This window comes from Equus asinus, chromosome 28 (assembly GCF_041296235.1).
Source record: "Equus asinus isolate D_3611 breed Donkey chromosome 28, EquAss-T2T_v2, whole genome shotgun sequence".
NCBI lineage: Eukaryota > Metazoa > Chordata > Mammalia > Perissodactyla > Equidae > Equus > Equus asinus.
In genome coordinates, this window is record NC_091817.1 from 33,309,775 (window position 1) to 33,327,908 (window position 18,134).

At 53.6% G+C, this 18,134-nt stretch overlaps 2 protein-coding genes across 4 annotated transcripts in view; one reads left to right on the plus strand and one right to left on the minus strand.

Moving 5' to 3' along the window:
* Positions 1 to 5,225, plus strand: part of NFATC3 (nuclear factor of activated T cells 3) — a 127,682-nt gene extending 122,457 nt beyond the window's left edge. For both annotated transcript variants that reach the window (XM_070500773.1, XM_014827665.3), the window contains one exon: positions 2,321 to 5,225. Coding sequence is in view for 1 of the 2 variants with exons in the window: in XM_014827665.3 (XP_014683151.3) it covers positions 2,321 to 2,442 (122 nt within the window). In the remaining variant the exon portion in view is untranslated. The remainder of the gene's footprint in view (positions 1 to 2,320) is intronic.
* On the minus strand, positions 5,216 to 13,282 carry ESRP2 (epithelial splicing regulatory protein 2). 2 transcript variants are annotated; one of them, XM_070500776.1, is made up of 17 exons: positions 13,145 to 13,282; positions 12,867 to 13,053; positions 11,535 to 12,720; positions 11,318 to 11,446; positions 9,702 to 9,815; positions 9,475 to 9,589; positions 9,013 to 9,111; positions 8,737 to 8,791; positions 8,558 to 8,668; positions 8,350 to 8,482; positions 8,226 to 8,268; positions 7,759 to 8,060; positions 7,433 to 7,645; positions 7,128 to 7,326; positions 6,802 to 6,988; positions 6,326 to 6,491; positions 5,216 to 6,249 (listed from the first exon to the last, which is right to left on the minus strand). In XM_070500776.1, exons 3-17 carry the CDS (start codon positions 11,730 to 11,732, stop codon positions 6,160 to 6,162), a joined length of 2,154 nt encoding a protein of 717 aa, XP_070356877.1. In that variant the 5' UTR covers positions 11,733 to 12,720; positions 12,867 to 13,053; positions 13,145 to 13,282; the 3' UTR covers positions 5,216 to 6,159. The 2 variants fall into 2 exon arrangements, with proteins under 2 accessions (XP_070356877.1, XP_044617111.1); XM_044761176.2 differs by lacking the exons at positions 12,867 to 13,053; positions 13,145 to 13,282 and having other exon boundaries at positions 8,558 to 8,665; positions 11,535 to 11,866.
* Positions 13,283 to 18,134: the final 4,852 nt, after the last annotated feature.

An 18,134-nucleotide genomic window follows, 5' to 3' on the forward strand; every position in this document is an offset into this window, starting at 1 on the left:
AGTCTCTTGCCTGCAGGATTTTTCCATTTGGATGTTCTAATTTCCAATTCCAATTCCAGACCTAACCTACCACCTTTGTCTAAATTCCTCCTTATTAGTTTATTTCCAGTAGCAACAGCACCATTCTTCCTAGACTCAAAACCTTGGTGGTGGTGGTGAATCAGTTTTTCTTTCCTCTCTCTGTCTTCTTACTATGACCACACTCACTCTCCATCCCCCGGTATCATCACTTTTCATTTTCTTTGTCTAAATGATTTCTCTTCTCTACTCTTTTGGCTTCCAAGAAGTGACAGATGTTTTGAAACTGATTCCACTATTAACTAAGCAAATTATGTGACCTGTCAAAGCCTCAGTTAACTGATCTGTAAAGTAGGGTAATAGTAGTGATCTTAAAATGTTACGAAGATTAATTGAAATAAGATACAAAAGTTCAGTTGTAAAGTCTAACCCATAGATGCTCAATAAATATTTGTGGAATGAATAAATGTTAGTTCCCTTCTCCTTATAGCCATAACGAGTATATGAGTTTGAAGAATTTTCTTTCTTAACTACCTAAAAGATTCTTAACTATAAAAGATTAGATGTTAATACTTGAAGATTCTTTTAAACTATTGTTAGCGTCTCCTTTGCTCTATGATCACATCAAATTCTAACATAGAATTTTTTTTGTCTCGGTCTATTTTTGTTTATAACAGCTGCATTGAGATATAATTAACTACTATAAAATTCACCCCTGAAAATATACAATTCATTGGTTTTTAGTATAATCATGGAGTTGTGCAACCATCACCACTATCTAATTTTAAAACATTTTCATTACTCCAAAAAGAAATCTCATAACTGTTAATAGTCATTCCCCATTCCTTCATTCCCGTAAACTCCTGGCAACCACCTGCCTATTTTCTGTCTGCATGGATTGGCCTGTTGTGGTCAGTTTATACAAATGGAACCAAACAATTATGACCTTTTGTGTCTGGCTTCTTTTGCTTAGCATAATGTTTCAAGGTTCATGCATATTGTAGCATGTATTAGAACTTCATTCCGTTTTAAGGCTGAATAATGCTCACTGTATAGATAGACCATATTTTGTTTATCCATTCATCACTTGGTAGACATTACGTTATTTCTCTTTTGGAGCTATTATGAATAATGCTTCTATGAACATTCAAATAGAAGTTCTTATGTGATATATATGCTTTTCACTTCTCTTGAGAATATACCTAGGAGTGGAATTAGTATAGAATCTTTAGTTTATAAAGCAAAGAAATTTCATTCCAGAGCAGAGTTCTCATGGTGGGAGAACTAAAGGTTCTTATTTGGGGTGTTCCCTTCTGTATTAGTTCCTTAAGATGGAAATTCTTTGCACTGGACTTCACAGAACGCTATGCTTTCTGAAGTGCTTGGCACATCATAGAAACCAACAGAAAAGCAAGAGCCTTTTCTGAAAGGATCAGAAACAATACAAATGCCCCACATAATAAAAGATGCTTATATTAGCATAGGGTAGCAAAATAAGCCCCAAATCTCAATTGTTGACTCTCACTAAAGCATTTATTTTCATTCACTTTATATGCAAGGTGCACTGCAGGAATCAGAGAGGGAAAACTCTCCTAAAAGGATAAATTAAGGAAAAGTTAGATTAATGTGAACACATTTCAAAAGTATCCTATCTTCTGCTAGAACATGAGCGTTTAGAGTGAGGATAAGAATGTTTCTCTTGGGGCTGGCCCGGTGGCACAGCGATTAAGTTTGCACGTTCCGCTTCTTGGTGGCCCGGGGTTCACCAGTTCGGGTCCCGGATGCGGACATGGCAATGCTTGGCTAAGCCCTGCTGTGGTAGGCGTCCCACGTATAAAGTAGAGGAAGATGGGCACGGATGTTAGCTCAGGGCCAGGCTTCCTCAGCAAAAAAAAGAGGAGGACTGGCAGTATAGTTAGCTCAGGGCTAATCTTCCTCCCCCCCAAAAAAAGAGAGAGAGAACCTTCCCTCAGTGCAGTTGAGTTTAATCTCTCTTCCCTATTGTAATAGCCTTGAATAAAGACTTGCCTTTAAAAAAAAAAAAAAGAATGTTTCTCTGTTCTCTCAGCCATCCCCCTTCCCAACTCAAACTGAACTGAAAGAGAGAGAGAGAGAGATCTGGAAGAGCTTATGGCATGATGTTTCCATTCAGGTCAGGAGCAGCAGGCTTCAAGCAATGCCTTTACCTTTATAGAAAGCCATGGAAAGGGAAAAAATGTCTTTGAAGTAGAGCTCAGCATTGAGCATCATTTGGTCAGTCATGCAGAGGTCACTAATCACTCTCCCTTTTCTTGTTTTTCAGTGAACGAGATAATTGGGAGAGACATGTCCCAGATTTCTGTTTCCCAAGGAACAGGAGCGAGCAGGCAGGCTCCCCTCCCAGGTCCCGATTCCCTGGATTTAGGAAGATCCGACGGGCTCTGACAGTGCTCACTGCAGCCTTGTGTCCACCACCACGTACTTCTCAGCACGTTTCTATCTTTGGACCTTAGGTTTCCAACTCTGTGGCCTTCAGGACTGGTGCCAGGAGTTGGGATCACCTTATGTGGGGAAAGCAGCATTCTTTCACCTCAGGCCTTGGATAGATTTTGTAAAAGAATAGGAGCAGCATAGGCTGTTTGAGCTTTGGGGTAATGAGCTTTGCTTTTTATATTTAAATAGGATACTTTTATATGATGGGTGCTTTGAGTGTGAATGCAGCAGGCTGTCCATTTCAGAGGTGCTGCTTTTGCAGGTGACCTGGTTGCTTAGCTAGGATTGGTGATTTGTACTGCTTTATGGTCATCTGAAGGACCCTTTAGCTTTTATGATATTTTTAAAATAGGAACTTTTGATAAAACCTTCCAGAGGCAAACATAAAAGAAAAAAAAATTGCCCTAAGCCCACACCTATGCCTCAGAAACTCAGCATGTGTCTTGAAGCCTTTCATAGATTTATAGGAAATAAAGCCAAATGTAGCTCATACCTCTTTATAAAAGTAAACTGTTAGATAAAATGAGAAGAGACCATTCCAATCACTGAAGTGTTGGAATATAAAATGACATTCCAGAGCATAGCCTTTTGTAACTTTCCAGGTAATCTTCCTGCAGTCTCTCCATACTGACTCCATGTTGAAATTGCTTTTTTCCCTCAGGGCCTTGGGTAAGATAGCTACAGGTAAGGTGACTTTGAAAGGTTGGGTTTTTAGCTTGGTAGCTTTAATTTCTTGCCATCCTACAAACAAGTAGGCTGTGGAGTGCTCTTCCCTTTTGTGTCCTCTGGTCCCACACCTTTTACAAGTAGGAGCATCTGTGTTTGGCTGCTCTCTAATCTTTGAAGCCACAGTCTCATGATGGTTTAGGCAAATTTGCTGATTCTGACTTGTCTCTAGAGGCCAGGCTGTGTCAGAAGCTAAGCATAAACAAGCTATGCTTCAGGACAGGAAGAGAGAAAATGCAGGACTCCAGATGGGAAGGTTTTAAGATTCACACTGGTATGGAAGGCTTATCCTTCATTCTGTTTACAGCCTAAAATGATTCTGGCTTACCCTGTCCCATCTACGTGGCCTAAAAACCAGCCTTTTCCCAGAAAGGCTTTGAGGCAAGTCCAAAAGTGAGGTAGCATCATAGACCTGACCCTGCACACCAAAGATGCTCTGGTGCTGCTGCTGGTGATGCTGGTGCCCAAGGCTGGGACCAGCAAGAAACTCCAGCCTGCTGTCTACCAAAGGAGGTACCCAAGTTGGGTACTGTTTTTCAAACCCTGCCCTTATCCCTCCCCTTAATGGGATTAGTTACCTGTTCCAAGGCCTGGGCCTATTTCAAAGCCTCTGAAGTTTGCAGTATGTTTTCAAATGAAATGATGTACTTTCATTTATTCAGACAGCAAATTTTTTGAGTGCCTACATGTGAGATAGTGTGCTGGGCTTGTCAAAGGTTTGACGCTGTTATTCCAGGGGATTGTGGGTCCTGGATGCCAGGACTCTCTAGTGAGGCCTGGGTGGAAGAAGCCGGCTTATTGCCCACCACCTCTAGTCAACCAGGTAGGAGCTCTTGACCCAGGATGAGAAAGTATAGTCTTTTTTTTCTTTAAACCTTCATGTTTTAGATTTCTCCCCTAAAACTAGTTAGAGAAAAATGTCTATGTATCCTTCAGCAAATCACTCTGGCCCCTCTTGGAGCTAGGTGTTTTCATATTTTCTTTGAAAGTGAGTTTTGTGTCACAGAGTGTGGATAGTGAGATTTGCTTCAGGGCCTATGGTTGGAAGCCCACAGCTTACCTTGGAGGGGTTGTGGGAAGTTGGCTCCTGAGATGAAGTTCCAGAGAGCTGGCCAGACTTGCCTCCACCCTCTTGTCCCTGGGGTAGCTGCCTCATATGAGGTTCTTGCAAGAGTTCCCCTTGCAAGACCCTTTGGGGGTTGCTCTGCTGCCCTCAAGAATAAAAGCCTCTATGATCCAGAGTTGCTATGCACCAAATTTTGATGCCTTTTAAATACCTTGATGCCTGTAGCACTAGAAATGCTTTCCCATTTAAAATAAAAATTAAATTTTAAAATAGAGCATTGTATACTATGTAAGCAGTTTTGTATCAGCTTTGTAAAAGTCAATTATTTTTTGGCTTTGTAGATAAAGACAAACTTTTGTGCAACATAGTGGTGTTAAAGCACACATTCATTGGACTATGCAAATTGATTTCTAGTAGCAGCACTGAGCAACTGGGCATGTGCTCATACCTCCCCCTTTGGCCTCCAACCTCTACTAGATCTTGGGTTGAGGAATGGGATGAACAGCCTTCTGCTTACTGGAGATGCAGAGAAACATGGCTGAAAACAGCTTTAAAAGTAACAGATGTCTTCAGGTTCGTGTGTGGTGCTGTTGCCTGGGGTGCAGCCCACCCTCGCCCAGGGCTAGGCACTATCACCAGAGCTCTACTGTGTCTGGCTGTGAAGCTCTGTTTTTGATACTCAGAACAGATGATCATCTTTAAGGCTCAGAAGGGCTCAAGTTGAAACCTTGTATTTTATAAAATGGATGATGTTCAGTTAAGGAACTGTTTCTCAGTTATGTTTACAGCACTTGGGATTGTGTTTTCTTGTACATTTTGTATTTTAAAACCTTTTAAAGGAGTACAGTACTCCTTACACAAATACAAAGGGAAGAGCCAGCAATTCAGGTTCCTCAGTTACAGTGCTGAAATAAATGGTGACAAGTCAACAGTTTCCTTGAAATCTGCCTGAGTTTTCCTCCGCCTGGGGCTGGTGTGGAGCCCCTCATGGGGGGGGGGCGGGGAGCGGGGGGGGGGGGGGAAGCTAAGGGCACTTTGCCTTTAAAGTCTACTTGGTTAGGAACCTTTGTTTATTTTACAGAGGAGAGGGTAGAGTTCCAAATTCCTTTTGAAGCCTCACTTCTGCACCCTCTAATGGGTGCAAAGGACATCCCCATGGTGTCTGCTGAGTTCAGGACAACTGGCCTGCCCAAGGTGTGCATAAAAAGTAGGCAGAAAGTCCCCTCTTAAAATTCAAGCCTGAGTTTTTTGTGTGAGGACCTCCTGCCCCCTAGTGTCCTATGGGGATACTGCAGTACAGTCCGTCAGAATAGCCTGTGATTTTGCCATCTGATATTCCTGGTGCCAAGCTGAAGGCAGGCTAGCACCCCTGGCACAACATGGCCTCCAAGGTCCAAGTATCCTGGGAGCTTGGACTAGTGCTCTCTGCCTTCCTGCCCACCACCAGAAGGGACAGGGGAAGAAGAACATTGGGATCTTTACTCAGAAGCTCCCAGGAGTCATACACTGACGGCATCAGGGCTTAGATTTTAAAAAAGAAAGCAAGCCTGCTCCACAGAATCTGTGGGCATGGGTCATAGCCAGCACAGACCAAAGGCTCTCTGGGTGCTACTCAGGAGGCCCAGATCAGGCCATCAGGAGCAGGGTAGCACCATTCCAACCTCAGCCCTGCATGTAGGATCCAGCCATCATCTTTGGGGTGAACAGGCAGAGCAATAAATGAGGAATGGAGCTGGGACTTGAGCTCCTCTGGGTGCCTTCTGAGAGCTTTGACAAGCCAAAAAGAAGCCACCAGGTTGAGAGCGCTGGTTCTCTGGACGCAGGAGAGACATGCTAGCTGAAGACATCAGCCAGCTTTTACCTCCTGGCTCCCTTACCTACAAACACACCCACTCTTTGGGGGCCTGTAGCACAGTGCGAGGTGGGTCACCGACAGGCATCAGACTGGTGTAGTCATCAGGGGCTAGCTGCAGAAGGGACAGAGATTTAGGGCAGGAAGCTCCAAGCTGAGCCAGGTCCCCAAGCCCTCCAGCCACACCTCACCTGGTAGGCCTGGAAGACGCTGAGCAGATCCTTCACACCAGCTGTGTATGGGACACCCTGCATACGGACCAGGGCTCCCGGCTGGGACAACACTGAGGTGGGAGCAGAGGCCAGGGCAGCAGGGGGCGTGGTGAGGTAGCCCACAGTGGTGGGAGAAACTGGGGGGCTAGGGTGGAAGAGGCAGGGGTTCACTAGTGCAGTCCCACCCATGGCCTAGACCAAGACCTGCCTTCTTCCCTCGCCTCTGCCATTTACTTAGTTCACTTCCTTCTCCCTAAAACCCGTATCTCTACAGTCATCTCCATTCTAGTTTATAGATGGCATCAGCCAGCCCACACCTGTCACTCCCTCATCGTCTCAGAATAAAGTCCAAACTCCAACAGACCTTGGGTTATCTGGCCCAGGAAGGGGATCATGACCCTCCCCCAAACCAGGATAAGGGGCAAGACTGTCGAGTTCTCTTAGCAGCAGGGTACCTGGGGTAGTAAGCTGTATAGTTCATGTAGAGTTGAGTGGCTGGCCCTGGGTAATAAGCAACAGGGGTGGGGGCAGCAGGCACCCTGGCAGCAGGGAGCAGTGCTGAAGAGGAATATAGAGCTGCCGTCTCGGTGGGAATGAGTGTTGGGGTGGCCTGGAAGGTGGCGAAGGCAGGTGGTGAAAGACCTAGAGGCAGAAGTAGAGAGTGCATCTGCAGGGAGCCCAGCATTGCCCTGGGTGGGGCAGCCAGAAAGGAGTTCCCACTATAGAAACTGGGAACTGGCCCCCACATGCTTCCTCCTTCCCCAGCCCCTGGGACACTCACAGGGCAGCTTGCAAGGCGGAGGGGACATGCCACTGCGGCCCAAGGTGCCCCCCATTAGCACACGGCTCATCTCATCTGTGGAGCAGGGGACCACCTCCACGTAACGTTCCTTCATGACTTTCTTATGGCAACGCTGAGCAGCACCTAGGGCTCGCTCTGCTGATGTCATCTGGATGAAGGCATCTCCTGATGGCCGGCCCTGTGCACACTGTCTTGTAAGCAGTCTGTCATATGCAAGAGGGCCTCACTCCCAACCATATACCCTTCCCTAAATATGTGTGTCCCCCTACTGGCAACAGCCTCACCTGCTGGTTGAGCACCATGTGCACACCATGGGGTTGGATGTCAGCTGCTGCCTCTCCTAGAAAGCTCAGGATATCTTCAATGGTGGCTGTGTAGGGCAGGCCTCGAAGGCGTACACAATCTCTCTCCGTCCCAGCTGCCAGTGGGAAGGGGATGGGCAGCAGTGGAGCAGTCACTGTGGGAAGGAGTGGGCTGGATGCATAGCGGTTCAGGACCTAGTAAGGAAGGCAGCAACAGGCTGATCATGCCAAGTATGGTGGGGCCACAGGGCATGGAAGGGGCACCCTGAAGAAGCACTTGGGGGATGGGGGAAGCCCTAGGTGCTCACCTGCTGCACCTCGGCTGCAGTGCTCCGGAAGAGTTCAATGTATCGCTTACCCAGCATGCCCTTGTGCCTGCGCAGTGCAGCCTGTGCCAGCTCTTCACAGGCAAAGAGGGCAAAGGCATCACCAGTGGGCCGGCCGTCAGGGTGGCGCACAAAGAGCAGTCCATCAGCACCTCCAGTCACTGGGCATTCTGGTCCCAGGAAGCCTAACACGTCTGCTGGCCCAGCCGAGAAGGGCAGTCCCCGCAACCGCAGGATCACTTGGTCTTCCCGTGACAGGAAACGAGCCACCTCTAGTGATGTGCCTTGGTGGGGGCGATGGGAGTCAGCATGGAAATCACCCACTGACTTAATTTGTGCCCTTCCAAATACCCACCCACACCTGGCACACAGGAGAGCAGAAAAGCAAGGGGCAATGGGACACAGACCAAGAACCAGGGGTAGCTACACATGTTTGGAAGCACACTCACCCCCTGCGATCTTTACAAATTCTTCTCCTGTTGCTTTATATACCTGTGGTATGGCATATACCATGAGTCTCAGGCCTGCCCAGCCTCAGCTCTGCCCTGCTCCACTCCCAGCCCAAAGCCCTACCTCAATATAGCGGACACCCATGTGGTGCTTGTGTCTCTGCAGCGCTAGGTCCCGCTGCTCGCTGTCCACAAAGTGGATGAGGGCCTCACCATTTCTGCGGCCCTGGGCGTTGAGGCAGAGTGCTACACCACCCCTGTGGAGCCAGTGCTGTGTTAGTACCTCCTGGGTAGGCCTGCCCTCCTGGGCCCACCCGTCCTGTCGTACTCACCTGGCAATGTTGAGCCCTTTAAAGAAGCGAGCCACGTCCTGGTCTGATGACTGCCAGGGCAGGCCACGAGCCCGAACCACAGTCTCACTGTCCACCACGTCAGCCTTGCTGCTGTGGGGCAAGGCAAAAGGTCAGAGTTGTCCAGCTGTTGTCACTCCCACCCCTGCCCCCACACTCACCAAGGCCCTGTTTCATATTTCTGCTTTACCACCTCGGGCTTCGAAAACAATTGACCTGAGAGGAGATGGCATTGGGGTCAGCAGGGTCTGGTGGAGGGGGGTCTCCCCACCAAGCTCTGCAAAAAGAGGACAGTTGAGGGGGATAAGGAAGTGACAAAGGGGCTTCCACTTTGAGGTCTCTCAGAGAAGGTAACGAGTGGGGAAAGGAATTTTGAGGAAATAATAAGCATTCACCCTGCCCTGAGAGCAGGTGACAGGTGGTGAGGGGAACCTTACCACTGGGCCCTTCGATCAGGTGGAGGATGACAGCTACCATTGTCTTCACTTCCCAGACCCCAAAGTCATCCTCTGTGGCATCTGTCTCCAGCCCCAAGTCTATGAGCAGAGAAATAACAATGAGGAAATCCCAGCATGAGAGGCCCTGGGGCAACCAGCATGAGCACTAATCCTGGTCCCCCCTAAGCCCAAGTTCCCTACATAGACACATGGAGAATCCCAGCAAACACATGTTTTGGCCCAGTTCATGTATGCCCTTAGAGATCCCCAGCCCAGGCGTATGTTGACATGTGCCCACATTCCAAACGCACCCCAGCACAGGCGGAAGAGACATGTGCACTGAAGGACTCAGCAGAGAATGTAAACTTGCAGTGTGTTCACATATCCCATCAGCATATGAATACTCAGACACATACAGCCCACAGCCATCCCTCCACCCTAACCCTGCTGGGTCACAGATACCCTGTGCCATGGTGGCCACAGTGAGGTCCCTGGCACGGCGGGAACTTGGGTGCTGCACGTGGAACTCTCTGCGGAGGTCGTAGAAGGAGAAGAAGGTGTCCGGGAGCACCAGGTTCTGGGGGCACATGGGAGTGGGGATGAATGGGGGGAACTGAGCTTCCCTGCCCACCCCTATGAGAGTGGGGGTCCTGGGAACCCTACCCCCTGTTGTGCCCTCAGTGGCATACCTTCCTGGAGGCCTCAGGGTGCAGGACCTGTCGCAGCAGCTGCTGCCCATCAGTGCAGAGCACGTAGGGGCCCCCGCCCAGCAGAGCCACATCCCCGCTCACCAGCTGTGAGAACTGGGGATAGGGGGTGGGGAGAGAGACAGACACAGACTCACAGCTGGGCGGACAGGAGGAGGGAGCATGCAGTCTGCAAAGCTGGTTCAGCCAGATGTTCAGCCCTACCCTGCCTGGGTAGGAGGTGGCCACACCTGTTGCGCCTGGCTCCATGTCCCCCCTTCTCCCCCAGTTCACCCTCACCTTCTCCAGGCCAAATGGAGGCAGTCACATATCACCCAAGCCCCCATCACACACACTTGAGAAGTCTGGAGTGGGGCCAGAGCAAACACCTGGTGGAGTGGGACAAGCAGGTGGGAAGGGGCGGGGCAAAGCAGGTTAAACCTGTCCCTGACCAGGCACCACCCTCAGACAGGTGGGGGAGACCCAGTCCTGCCTGAGGCCCTGCCAGCTCATGGTCAACGGCAGCCCCGCCTCTAAGTCTGACCAACCCAGGAGCAGAGAAACTCCAAGGACAGAACTCCACACCTGGTCGCCAGAAGCGGTGTGAGCTTTGACCCACACCCTATCGACCGGCTGGCACTGAGCTGTTTGCTCATAGAGGGGGTGGCCCTCCTGAAGCTGTCCAGCCCCTCCTCCAGCCTCCATCCCTAATGGAGAACAGGTATAAGCACTAAGCATAAGCCTAAGAACCTACCCCCAGCAACTATACAATCTGAGGCTGGCAGAGCAAGGCAACCCAGGTCTCCTTCCGCACACTCCCCAAGTAGTGCCTAGCCTGGGAACCCTTCTGGACAGACTCAGGTCTTTGTGCCTCCATTTCCCGATCGGGAACCACCAGAGTTGTTGTAAGATGAAAGAATTTGTGCGTGCAAAGCACTTACACTCATTACTCTCAAGAGTCAGGCACAGGGTGATCACAGTAATGAAGATAAGAAAAAGAAAACAGCAATGGAACCGCCTCCCACTTGAGCCAGGGCCAGGAGGCACCCTAGGCCTTTGCAGTCAGGAGGCAGGTAGCCTCCAGGCGGGGTCCGGACAGCGCCCACCCCTGGACAGACGGCCGAGACAGGCCTAGACGAGCAGCTTACACCTGGCGGCGTCTGCCTCTGGGGCAGACACCGCCCTACACCCCCGCTTCAGCGTCTCCCGGGCGGGTGGGTGGACCGAGGACACAGGCGGCAGGGACCATGACTTATGGCCAAGTCCAGGCCCCTCGGCCCTTTCGGCTTCCGGCTGCTTTTCTGGGAGACCTGGCGGGTCAGGTTCCCAGAGGCGTCAGCCTCGCTCCCTCGCCGGCCGGGGACTCTTAGGGGTCTCGCAGCCTCCATCCCCAACCCCTCAGTAGGAGTGGATCCCTGGAAAGGCTGAAAAGACGCCCCCAGGAATGGTCGGCACAGGCGGACACACGCACACACGAGTCGCGGAAAGTTTCAAACAGCAGGAACCCGTCCTACTGCCCGGGCCAGCTGGTCGCGGTGCGCCAGGCCTGCTTCCTCTCCCGCCGAGAAATGTCCCAGCGGCCCGGCCGTGCCTCCAGTCACCCCGGCCCCGGCGCTCACCTGCTGCAACACCTTGTCCAGTGGCTCGGCCCGCGCCAGACTGTCGGCGCTCAAGCCGCTCGCCTCGCGGCACTGCGGGCTCAGTGCAGCCGCTTCGGCGCGAACCAGTGACTTGTGCAACGTTCCCACCTGCGAGCGGCGGGGGAAACCGATCAACCACTGCGCCCCTCGGATCCTGAAGCTCCCTGGGGACCCCACCGCCCCCTTTCCACCCTACCTGGCGGCTCCGAGGCTCCACCACTTGCCAGACTAGGAGGATTAAGTCGGTCTCGTCGGAGCCCAGGTCTGGCCCCAGCGCACCGGCCGTGGCCCCGAACAGTACGACCAGGGGTCTAGGGCCGGGGAGGGGGGCGGCGGCGGAGTCTGAGGCGGGGTGCGAACCCGGGGGCGGTGGCTGGGGTGGCGGCGGAGTCATGGCCGCGGAGTAAGGGGGCGCTCGGCCAGACACACGCGGGACCGACGAGGCGCACGCACGCACCGACCGACGGCAGACGCGGATCAGGTTGGGCGGGACACCGTGTGTCGGGGGCGGCACCTGCGGCCTGGCTGGCGCAGTGGGCGCTGCTGAGACCCGCCCGCAGCGCCCCGCAGGGCGGGGCGGCTACTGGCCCCCGCCCTCTCTGGGCGAGTTACCTGTCGGCTCTGTCGGTCACGTGACCGGGGCGGCCCCAGGAACCGTGGGGGAGGGCCGCTAGAACCTAGCCCAGGACATGCGGGCCCACACGCCCGGCCTGGGCTCGCGCTCAGGGCCGGGATTCCCACTCCCCCAGCCGGCCCTGTCTGACTTCGGAGGTGACCCCATCCTCCCCCACCCCCCGACCATGAGGCCTGTCCCAAGGAAAGTGCAAAACCATGAGCCTTCTCTAGTTCCTAAGGGTCACATAAGACTAGTGAAAATCACCAAGAGGGTCTAGAGCCTGTGGGGGTCACGACGACCGATCTGGGGGTGAAAGAAGTCACCAGGGGTCAAAGGGGGCGGTGAGAGTTACAGGGTATCACCCAGAGGTCTGTAGGGGAATCACCAGAGGTCGATTGGGGGAGGGCAGGGCGACTGAGATCACCAGGGGTCATTAGAGCCGTGGGGCGTCACCAGAAGTCACAGGGCAGGGCTTGTTCACACATGTGCGAAAGCCGGGCTTTAGCCTGGCTCCAGGAAGTGCCTGCGGTTTCAAAGCGCGGTCGTTGTGGGCCAGAGGTGCTCAGGCTTCGGTGCGGGGGAAGGAAGACGCGCCCCCAGTCCTCCCGCTGCCGCAACTCCCGAGAGCGGTACTCTAGACGGATGGTCCGGGCCTGGAGCTTCACCCCTACCCGACGTGGGGACGGACTCCTGTCTGTTTTCGTCGCCCTTCCCCCTTGATGACGGGCCTGCTGCCTGGAGACGTGAGCGCTCTGGCGGATGGGGGCTAGCGGCGAATGTACACATGTGCACGTGAGGACTGCAGATCCTTCACTTCTTCTCCCTCCCAGAGCAGCAACCCAACTCGGACAGTCCCGCGTGGAAGGCTCTCAGCACCCTTCCGCCCCGTCGAGCTTGGTGAGGCTCCCTTACCGCGCATTTCCAGGCCGTCCCGAACTTCCCCCAATTCTCCCATTTATGTGACTGAGAAACTGAAGAATCTGGCGGAAAGAAGTGATTCCAGCCCAGCGGGAGCAGACATGGGGTTGCCAAGCCTCAGCTGAAACTGAAGCGGGAGCCACACCTCGCGATTTCGAAAAGCTGAGCTCTGCGTCCGGACCTTGGGACAATGGAGAGAGCAAAAGAGAGCGGAGTGGAAGGGGCGCCTCCGAAGCCTCGCCCTCTGAACCCACACTGTAGCACGTTCCTACTTGACAAAGAGACCGAGGCGTCTGGGAAGGAAGTGACTCGCGCTAGGACACGGCGGTCAGGAAGGAGTGGGAGGTAGACTGGCCTTCCAGCAGCTGAGGCGACCAGTGCCTCCCCTTGGGGGCGTAGGCGGGTGTCATTGCGCGGCAGCCCCTCTCGGGACTGTCCACCCGGGATTCCGCCTGCTTGTCCGGACCCCCCGGAAGAGCTAAGCCAATCAGGTCCGGGGGGAGGGGAAATGTCCCTCTGGGCCCCGCCCCCTCTAGATAAGCCTGGAATGTCAAATATTTGCTCGCGGGGCGGGGGGCAACAGCGAGGTAAGGCCCCTCCCCCACCCACCCCCTGTAGCGCGCGTGCGCCAGGCGGAGTCCCGCCTTTCTCCGGGCCACGCCCTTGCAGCCGAGTCCTTTCACCCCAGCCCCTCCCCCGGCTCACCCAAAGCTCCGCTGGTGTGCGTCCTTCCTTGTCTGGCTCCTGTCTAGGCTCCTGCTTAGAGCTCCGGCGTCCCCGCCGGGCTACCCAGGCGTCATTTGGCCTCGGTCTCACCCTTTTTAGCGCCCCCATCTATTCCATCTCTAGACCTTCGTGCTAGGCCCTTCCCTATTCCTTCAGCGCAGGTCTGGACGCCGGGGAAGCCTCCCTCTTGAGGCGACCTCTCCAGTGTGGCATATCTGGCTGTCCTGAGCGCATTCTCACTGGAGACTCGTTCATGTGTGTCCAGGTCCCTGCAGAGTAGTGAATCTGTGGCAAGGGGCTGGCAGCGTGGGGCAGCTCCCCAAAACCCTCCCCAACTGGTCCGGCCGCCCCACCCGCATGACAATTCCCGACGCTTGGACTCTTCTTGAAAAACTAAATTCGGTAAAATAAGGTTAGGACCCCTGCTTTGCTGAGCTCCCTTCATCTCCTTCAGATGGGCCCTCCCAGATCAACCTAGTTATACTAAACAACCCACACTCCTATCCTCCAACAGGCTCTCGTATCTTCTTCCCCTCAGCAGTAAACCAACTTGTAATACAGTTAATAATTCATTTATTTTATCCCTACCACACCCCCACCCACCCATGAGAACATCGATCCACTAAACAGGCTTATCCCCAAGCCTATCACTTGGCTTGGCACGTAGTAATCGCTCGAGACTTAATGAATGAATGAATGGGTAATGAATCAATGAATGGTTATCTAAGCGCTTACTTCGTCTGCCTTGGGGTATTCCAGTAATAGTAACCTTCCTTGGGGCCACAGAGCCCCTGCACTAGAGCTTCAGCTGTGCCCTTTCCTCCCCTCTCAATCCACCCTTGCCCTAGTTAACCCCTACTCTTCCTCCAGATTTTCCCCTCTCAAGGCATCTCCTTCCGTAGCAGGGGTCCCCATTGTAGTTTGAGATTTCTGTATTTCACTGATAAATGTCCCCCACACTCACCCCTACCAGGGTTCAGGAATTATGAATGAATGAATTGGAGATACGGTACACGAGAGAGCTGAGTGAGGCTCCAACGGCCCAGCCAGATGCCTTTCCCAAACTCTACTCCAGGTTTTTGAGAGAAAGGAACTCGGTCTTGAGAGCCGGGCCGCAAGGCCCTGGAACCCCACCCTCACCTCGGCCCTTCGAGGCCTGCCACGAAGGCAGCTGGCGCTCCAGCCGCGGGTACATGAGCGCACGGGCAGACACAGGGTGAGGATTCTCACGTGGGGCGAGGAGTGTGGATGTTCTCGTGGACCTCCAGGGCGTCTAGGAGGGGTGTAAAAGCGCCATCCTCCCTGCCTTCCTCCCAGGTCAGAAATTATCCCGCTGTAGGAGAGGATTCGACGCTGGGGGCCTGCTGGCGTCCGCCGCAGCGATCCACACTTGCCGGCTCAGACCTATCCCCACCCTCAGCAGCCCAGTGCCTCCCAGCTACGCCAGCTGTTACATTTCCTTATGTCCAGGGCCTCCAGAGTAGCAAGCGCCCTAGGCTCCCCTCGGGTTCTAATCGCGCCTTTGCGGAATCGTCGCTGAGTACCCACCAGAGGGCGCACTGACTCTGTCGCCTGAATCGTGTAGGGGAGCAGGGAGGAGGAGCGTGCGCTGGAGGGCTCGACACCGGCAACGTCCCAGGACAGAGGTGAAAGGGGAAGACCCTTGACACCACCCCCCCCCCCCGCCCCCACCCCCGGCTGCCCTCCTCTGGCTTTAGGATCTTCGAGACTCCTTGCTCCCTAGACATAGGCCAAGTTTTTAAGGTTGGTTTTTAGGGCCCTCATCCTCTCTGTGTCCCTCTCACACACCATGTGCTCCAGACACACTGCTGTGATTCTTGAGGTCTCCAGGCTGCTGCGTATGCTAAGCACCCTGCCTGGAGCACCCAGCTACCTACTCATCCCTTTGTTTTCCTGGCAAACTCCAACTTATCCTTCAAGACCCATGCCTGTTCTTGGCCCCTTGCCCCCGAGGGTCTGTCATGATTAGGTCAATGTTTGGCATCTCATGACTACAGAGAGGCTCTGGTAGCAGAAGAATGGGAGCCTATGTAAGCTTTAGGGAGAATCAGTTGGCCTCCAAATGGGCTCAGCTCTGGCTACTAAACCAGCTCAGAAGTCCTGGTCTTGGTTGGCTTACCCCAAGCTCAGCCACCCACGTGGTCCAGGTTAGGGGGGCTTGGAGCTTGGGCAAGAGAGAGAGAATGCAAAGGGCCCAATGACACAGAAAGGGCAAAGGTTGTTGGCTGGATTCTCACCTGAGGAAGATGCCACAACTGGATTGGCTCCTTGGTCTCTGGGTTTACTCTCACCTCCACCCTTTGCCCAGAAGTTCCCCTCCACAGGAACACCCTCCCTCTTTCCCAGTATTTTCCAGAACTCACATCCAGCCCTGTCAACCTCTCAGTCCCTTATCTTCTTCTCCAGGTCTGACAAGTACCAGGATCCTATCCTGGAAGAGGGGAGGGTTGTAGAGGAGGGGATGCATCACTCATTCATTCAACATATATTAAGCACCTGCTGTGTGCCAGGGACTGTGCTGCTGGTGCGACAGTAATAGGACAAGTGAGGGGCTTGCTCTTCTAGTGATTATATTCTAATGGGAGCCAGGGAGGGGCTGCTTCAAAGCCAGTGGTCATGTCTGGGGTGAGGCCTAAATGCAGAGCTCAGTTGAGTCCCCTAAAGTGGGGGCTGCAGAGTGGTCCCAGTGCAACAAGTGCATAAGTCCTAAGGGAGAATGAGGTTGTCCTGTTCTAGGCAGCAAGGAAGGCATTGAGGGTGGGGATGAGATAGCTGGGGAGGAGGGAGAGTGGAAGTTGGAGGAAACGGCCAAAGTACACTGCAGGGTCCTCACTATGAGATGCACACGATGCATGCAAACGGAGGGTCATGAGTGTGGTTGGGTGGACAGTGATGGTGCCTGATTTAATGTTGAATGGTGTCAACCTGGCATGTGGAGAACAATCCACAGGAATAAGGGTATAAATTGGGACATCAATGAGGAGGCTACTATGGGGATTAGGGTAGTTTGACTTTGGGATGGTAGAGTTGGCAGACTTGGTGACCACCTGGTTGTGGGTCTGAGAGTCAGGGAGGTATCTAGAGTCCAGGATGACCCCAGGTCTACAGCCAGGGGGATCATGTGGATGGCGGGGTCATTGTGAAAAGGGGGGACCCTCACCTCCTGGCCCCTCTCCCCAGTGCCAACACAGGTCATTGCTGACCAGGCCTTGGCACCCTCTCCCCCAATGACCATGGTTCCTATCATCTACAGGGTCTGTGGGAGTGGGGCACCAGGGAACCACTCCCGAGGACAGGACCACCCTATGAGGGGCCCATGGTCACCTGAGGCTGCTGGGCTGACAAGACATGCAGACTGTGGCCAGAGTCCAAGGCAGCCCAGGCCATCCTGATCCCTATTGTCTTCCTACCTCACCCTTGGCTCTGGACTCCTGCCTGTCCTGAGCCCTGGCAGAAAGGTCTCTATGGTCTCCTACACTGGGCATGCACCAGATCGGTTTTCAAAAACCCCTTTGCTGGGGCTTGGGATGGAGGTGAGGGAGGCAGGGGTTTTGGGAGGGAGGTCCCTGGGCCAGACTTAAGTGGGAGATAGTTGGACCTTAAGAGAGTAGGGTACTCCAACCAGCAATGTGTTTCACTGTTAGAACACAGGAGAGGCAGACCAAGATGGTGAGTAGATTCATTGAGGAGCATTCAGAGAGGCTGGAAAGGGTCAGCCACTGACCAAGAGGAAAGAAGGAAAGAAGGGGCAGGATACAGGTCTTGGGACCAGCTGGGGATGACTAGGGTGTTGACTGGGTAGAGGCCAGGTCAGCGTGTTTCGCTTCCTCGGGAGGGGGTCTATGGAGGACCAAGACCTCCAGTCTTCAAACACACTCGTCCCCCTATCCCAGAGTGATGCATGGTGCCGGCTGTGAAGTCATTGACCACTCTGGTCTCCCCCGATTCCTCGCTCAGGGAGTCTGTGTCCTCCCTGGATCCCCAGGTTTGCGTGGGGGGGGGGGGAAGGGGGGGTACCGCGAGGTCCCAACACCCCTCCAGTTGTGTGGGAGAATTTGCCGATGGGCCGTGGTGCAGGGTTGAGGCTCAAGACCACTCTCAACACGACGTGCAAGCTGCTTGGTCTGGCGGAGTGACTCCACACTCCGCGCCTCTAAAACAGGCAGACAGACGTCTCACTCGGAAGCGAAACACGCTGACCTGGTCTCTACCCGTCCCACCCGCATCCCTAACCTTGGGCAGATGGCAGGGGACCCCTGGGTCAGGGAGCCTGAACCTAGGTGCCCTGGGGACAGGGTGCGAAGAACCGGTGCGGGAGTTGCACAAAGTCCTGGTCAACTCCTGGTCCCCTAAGACCCAAAAACTGCTCGAGACTCACTTCTCCCCTTCTTCCTCTTTCTTTGACCGGGGTCGCTCAGCAGCGGCGAGCACTGGACCTTGAATCCCCGCTCGGCCCGGCCCATTCCAGCTCTCAGGTCAGGGAGGCGTCAGGAATCGGGGGCGAGGGCTGCCGCA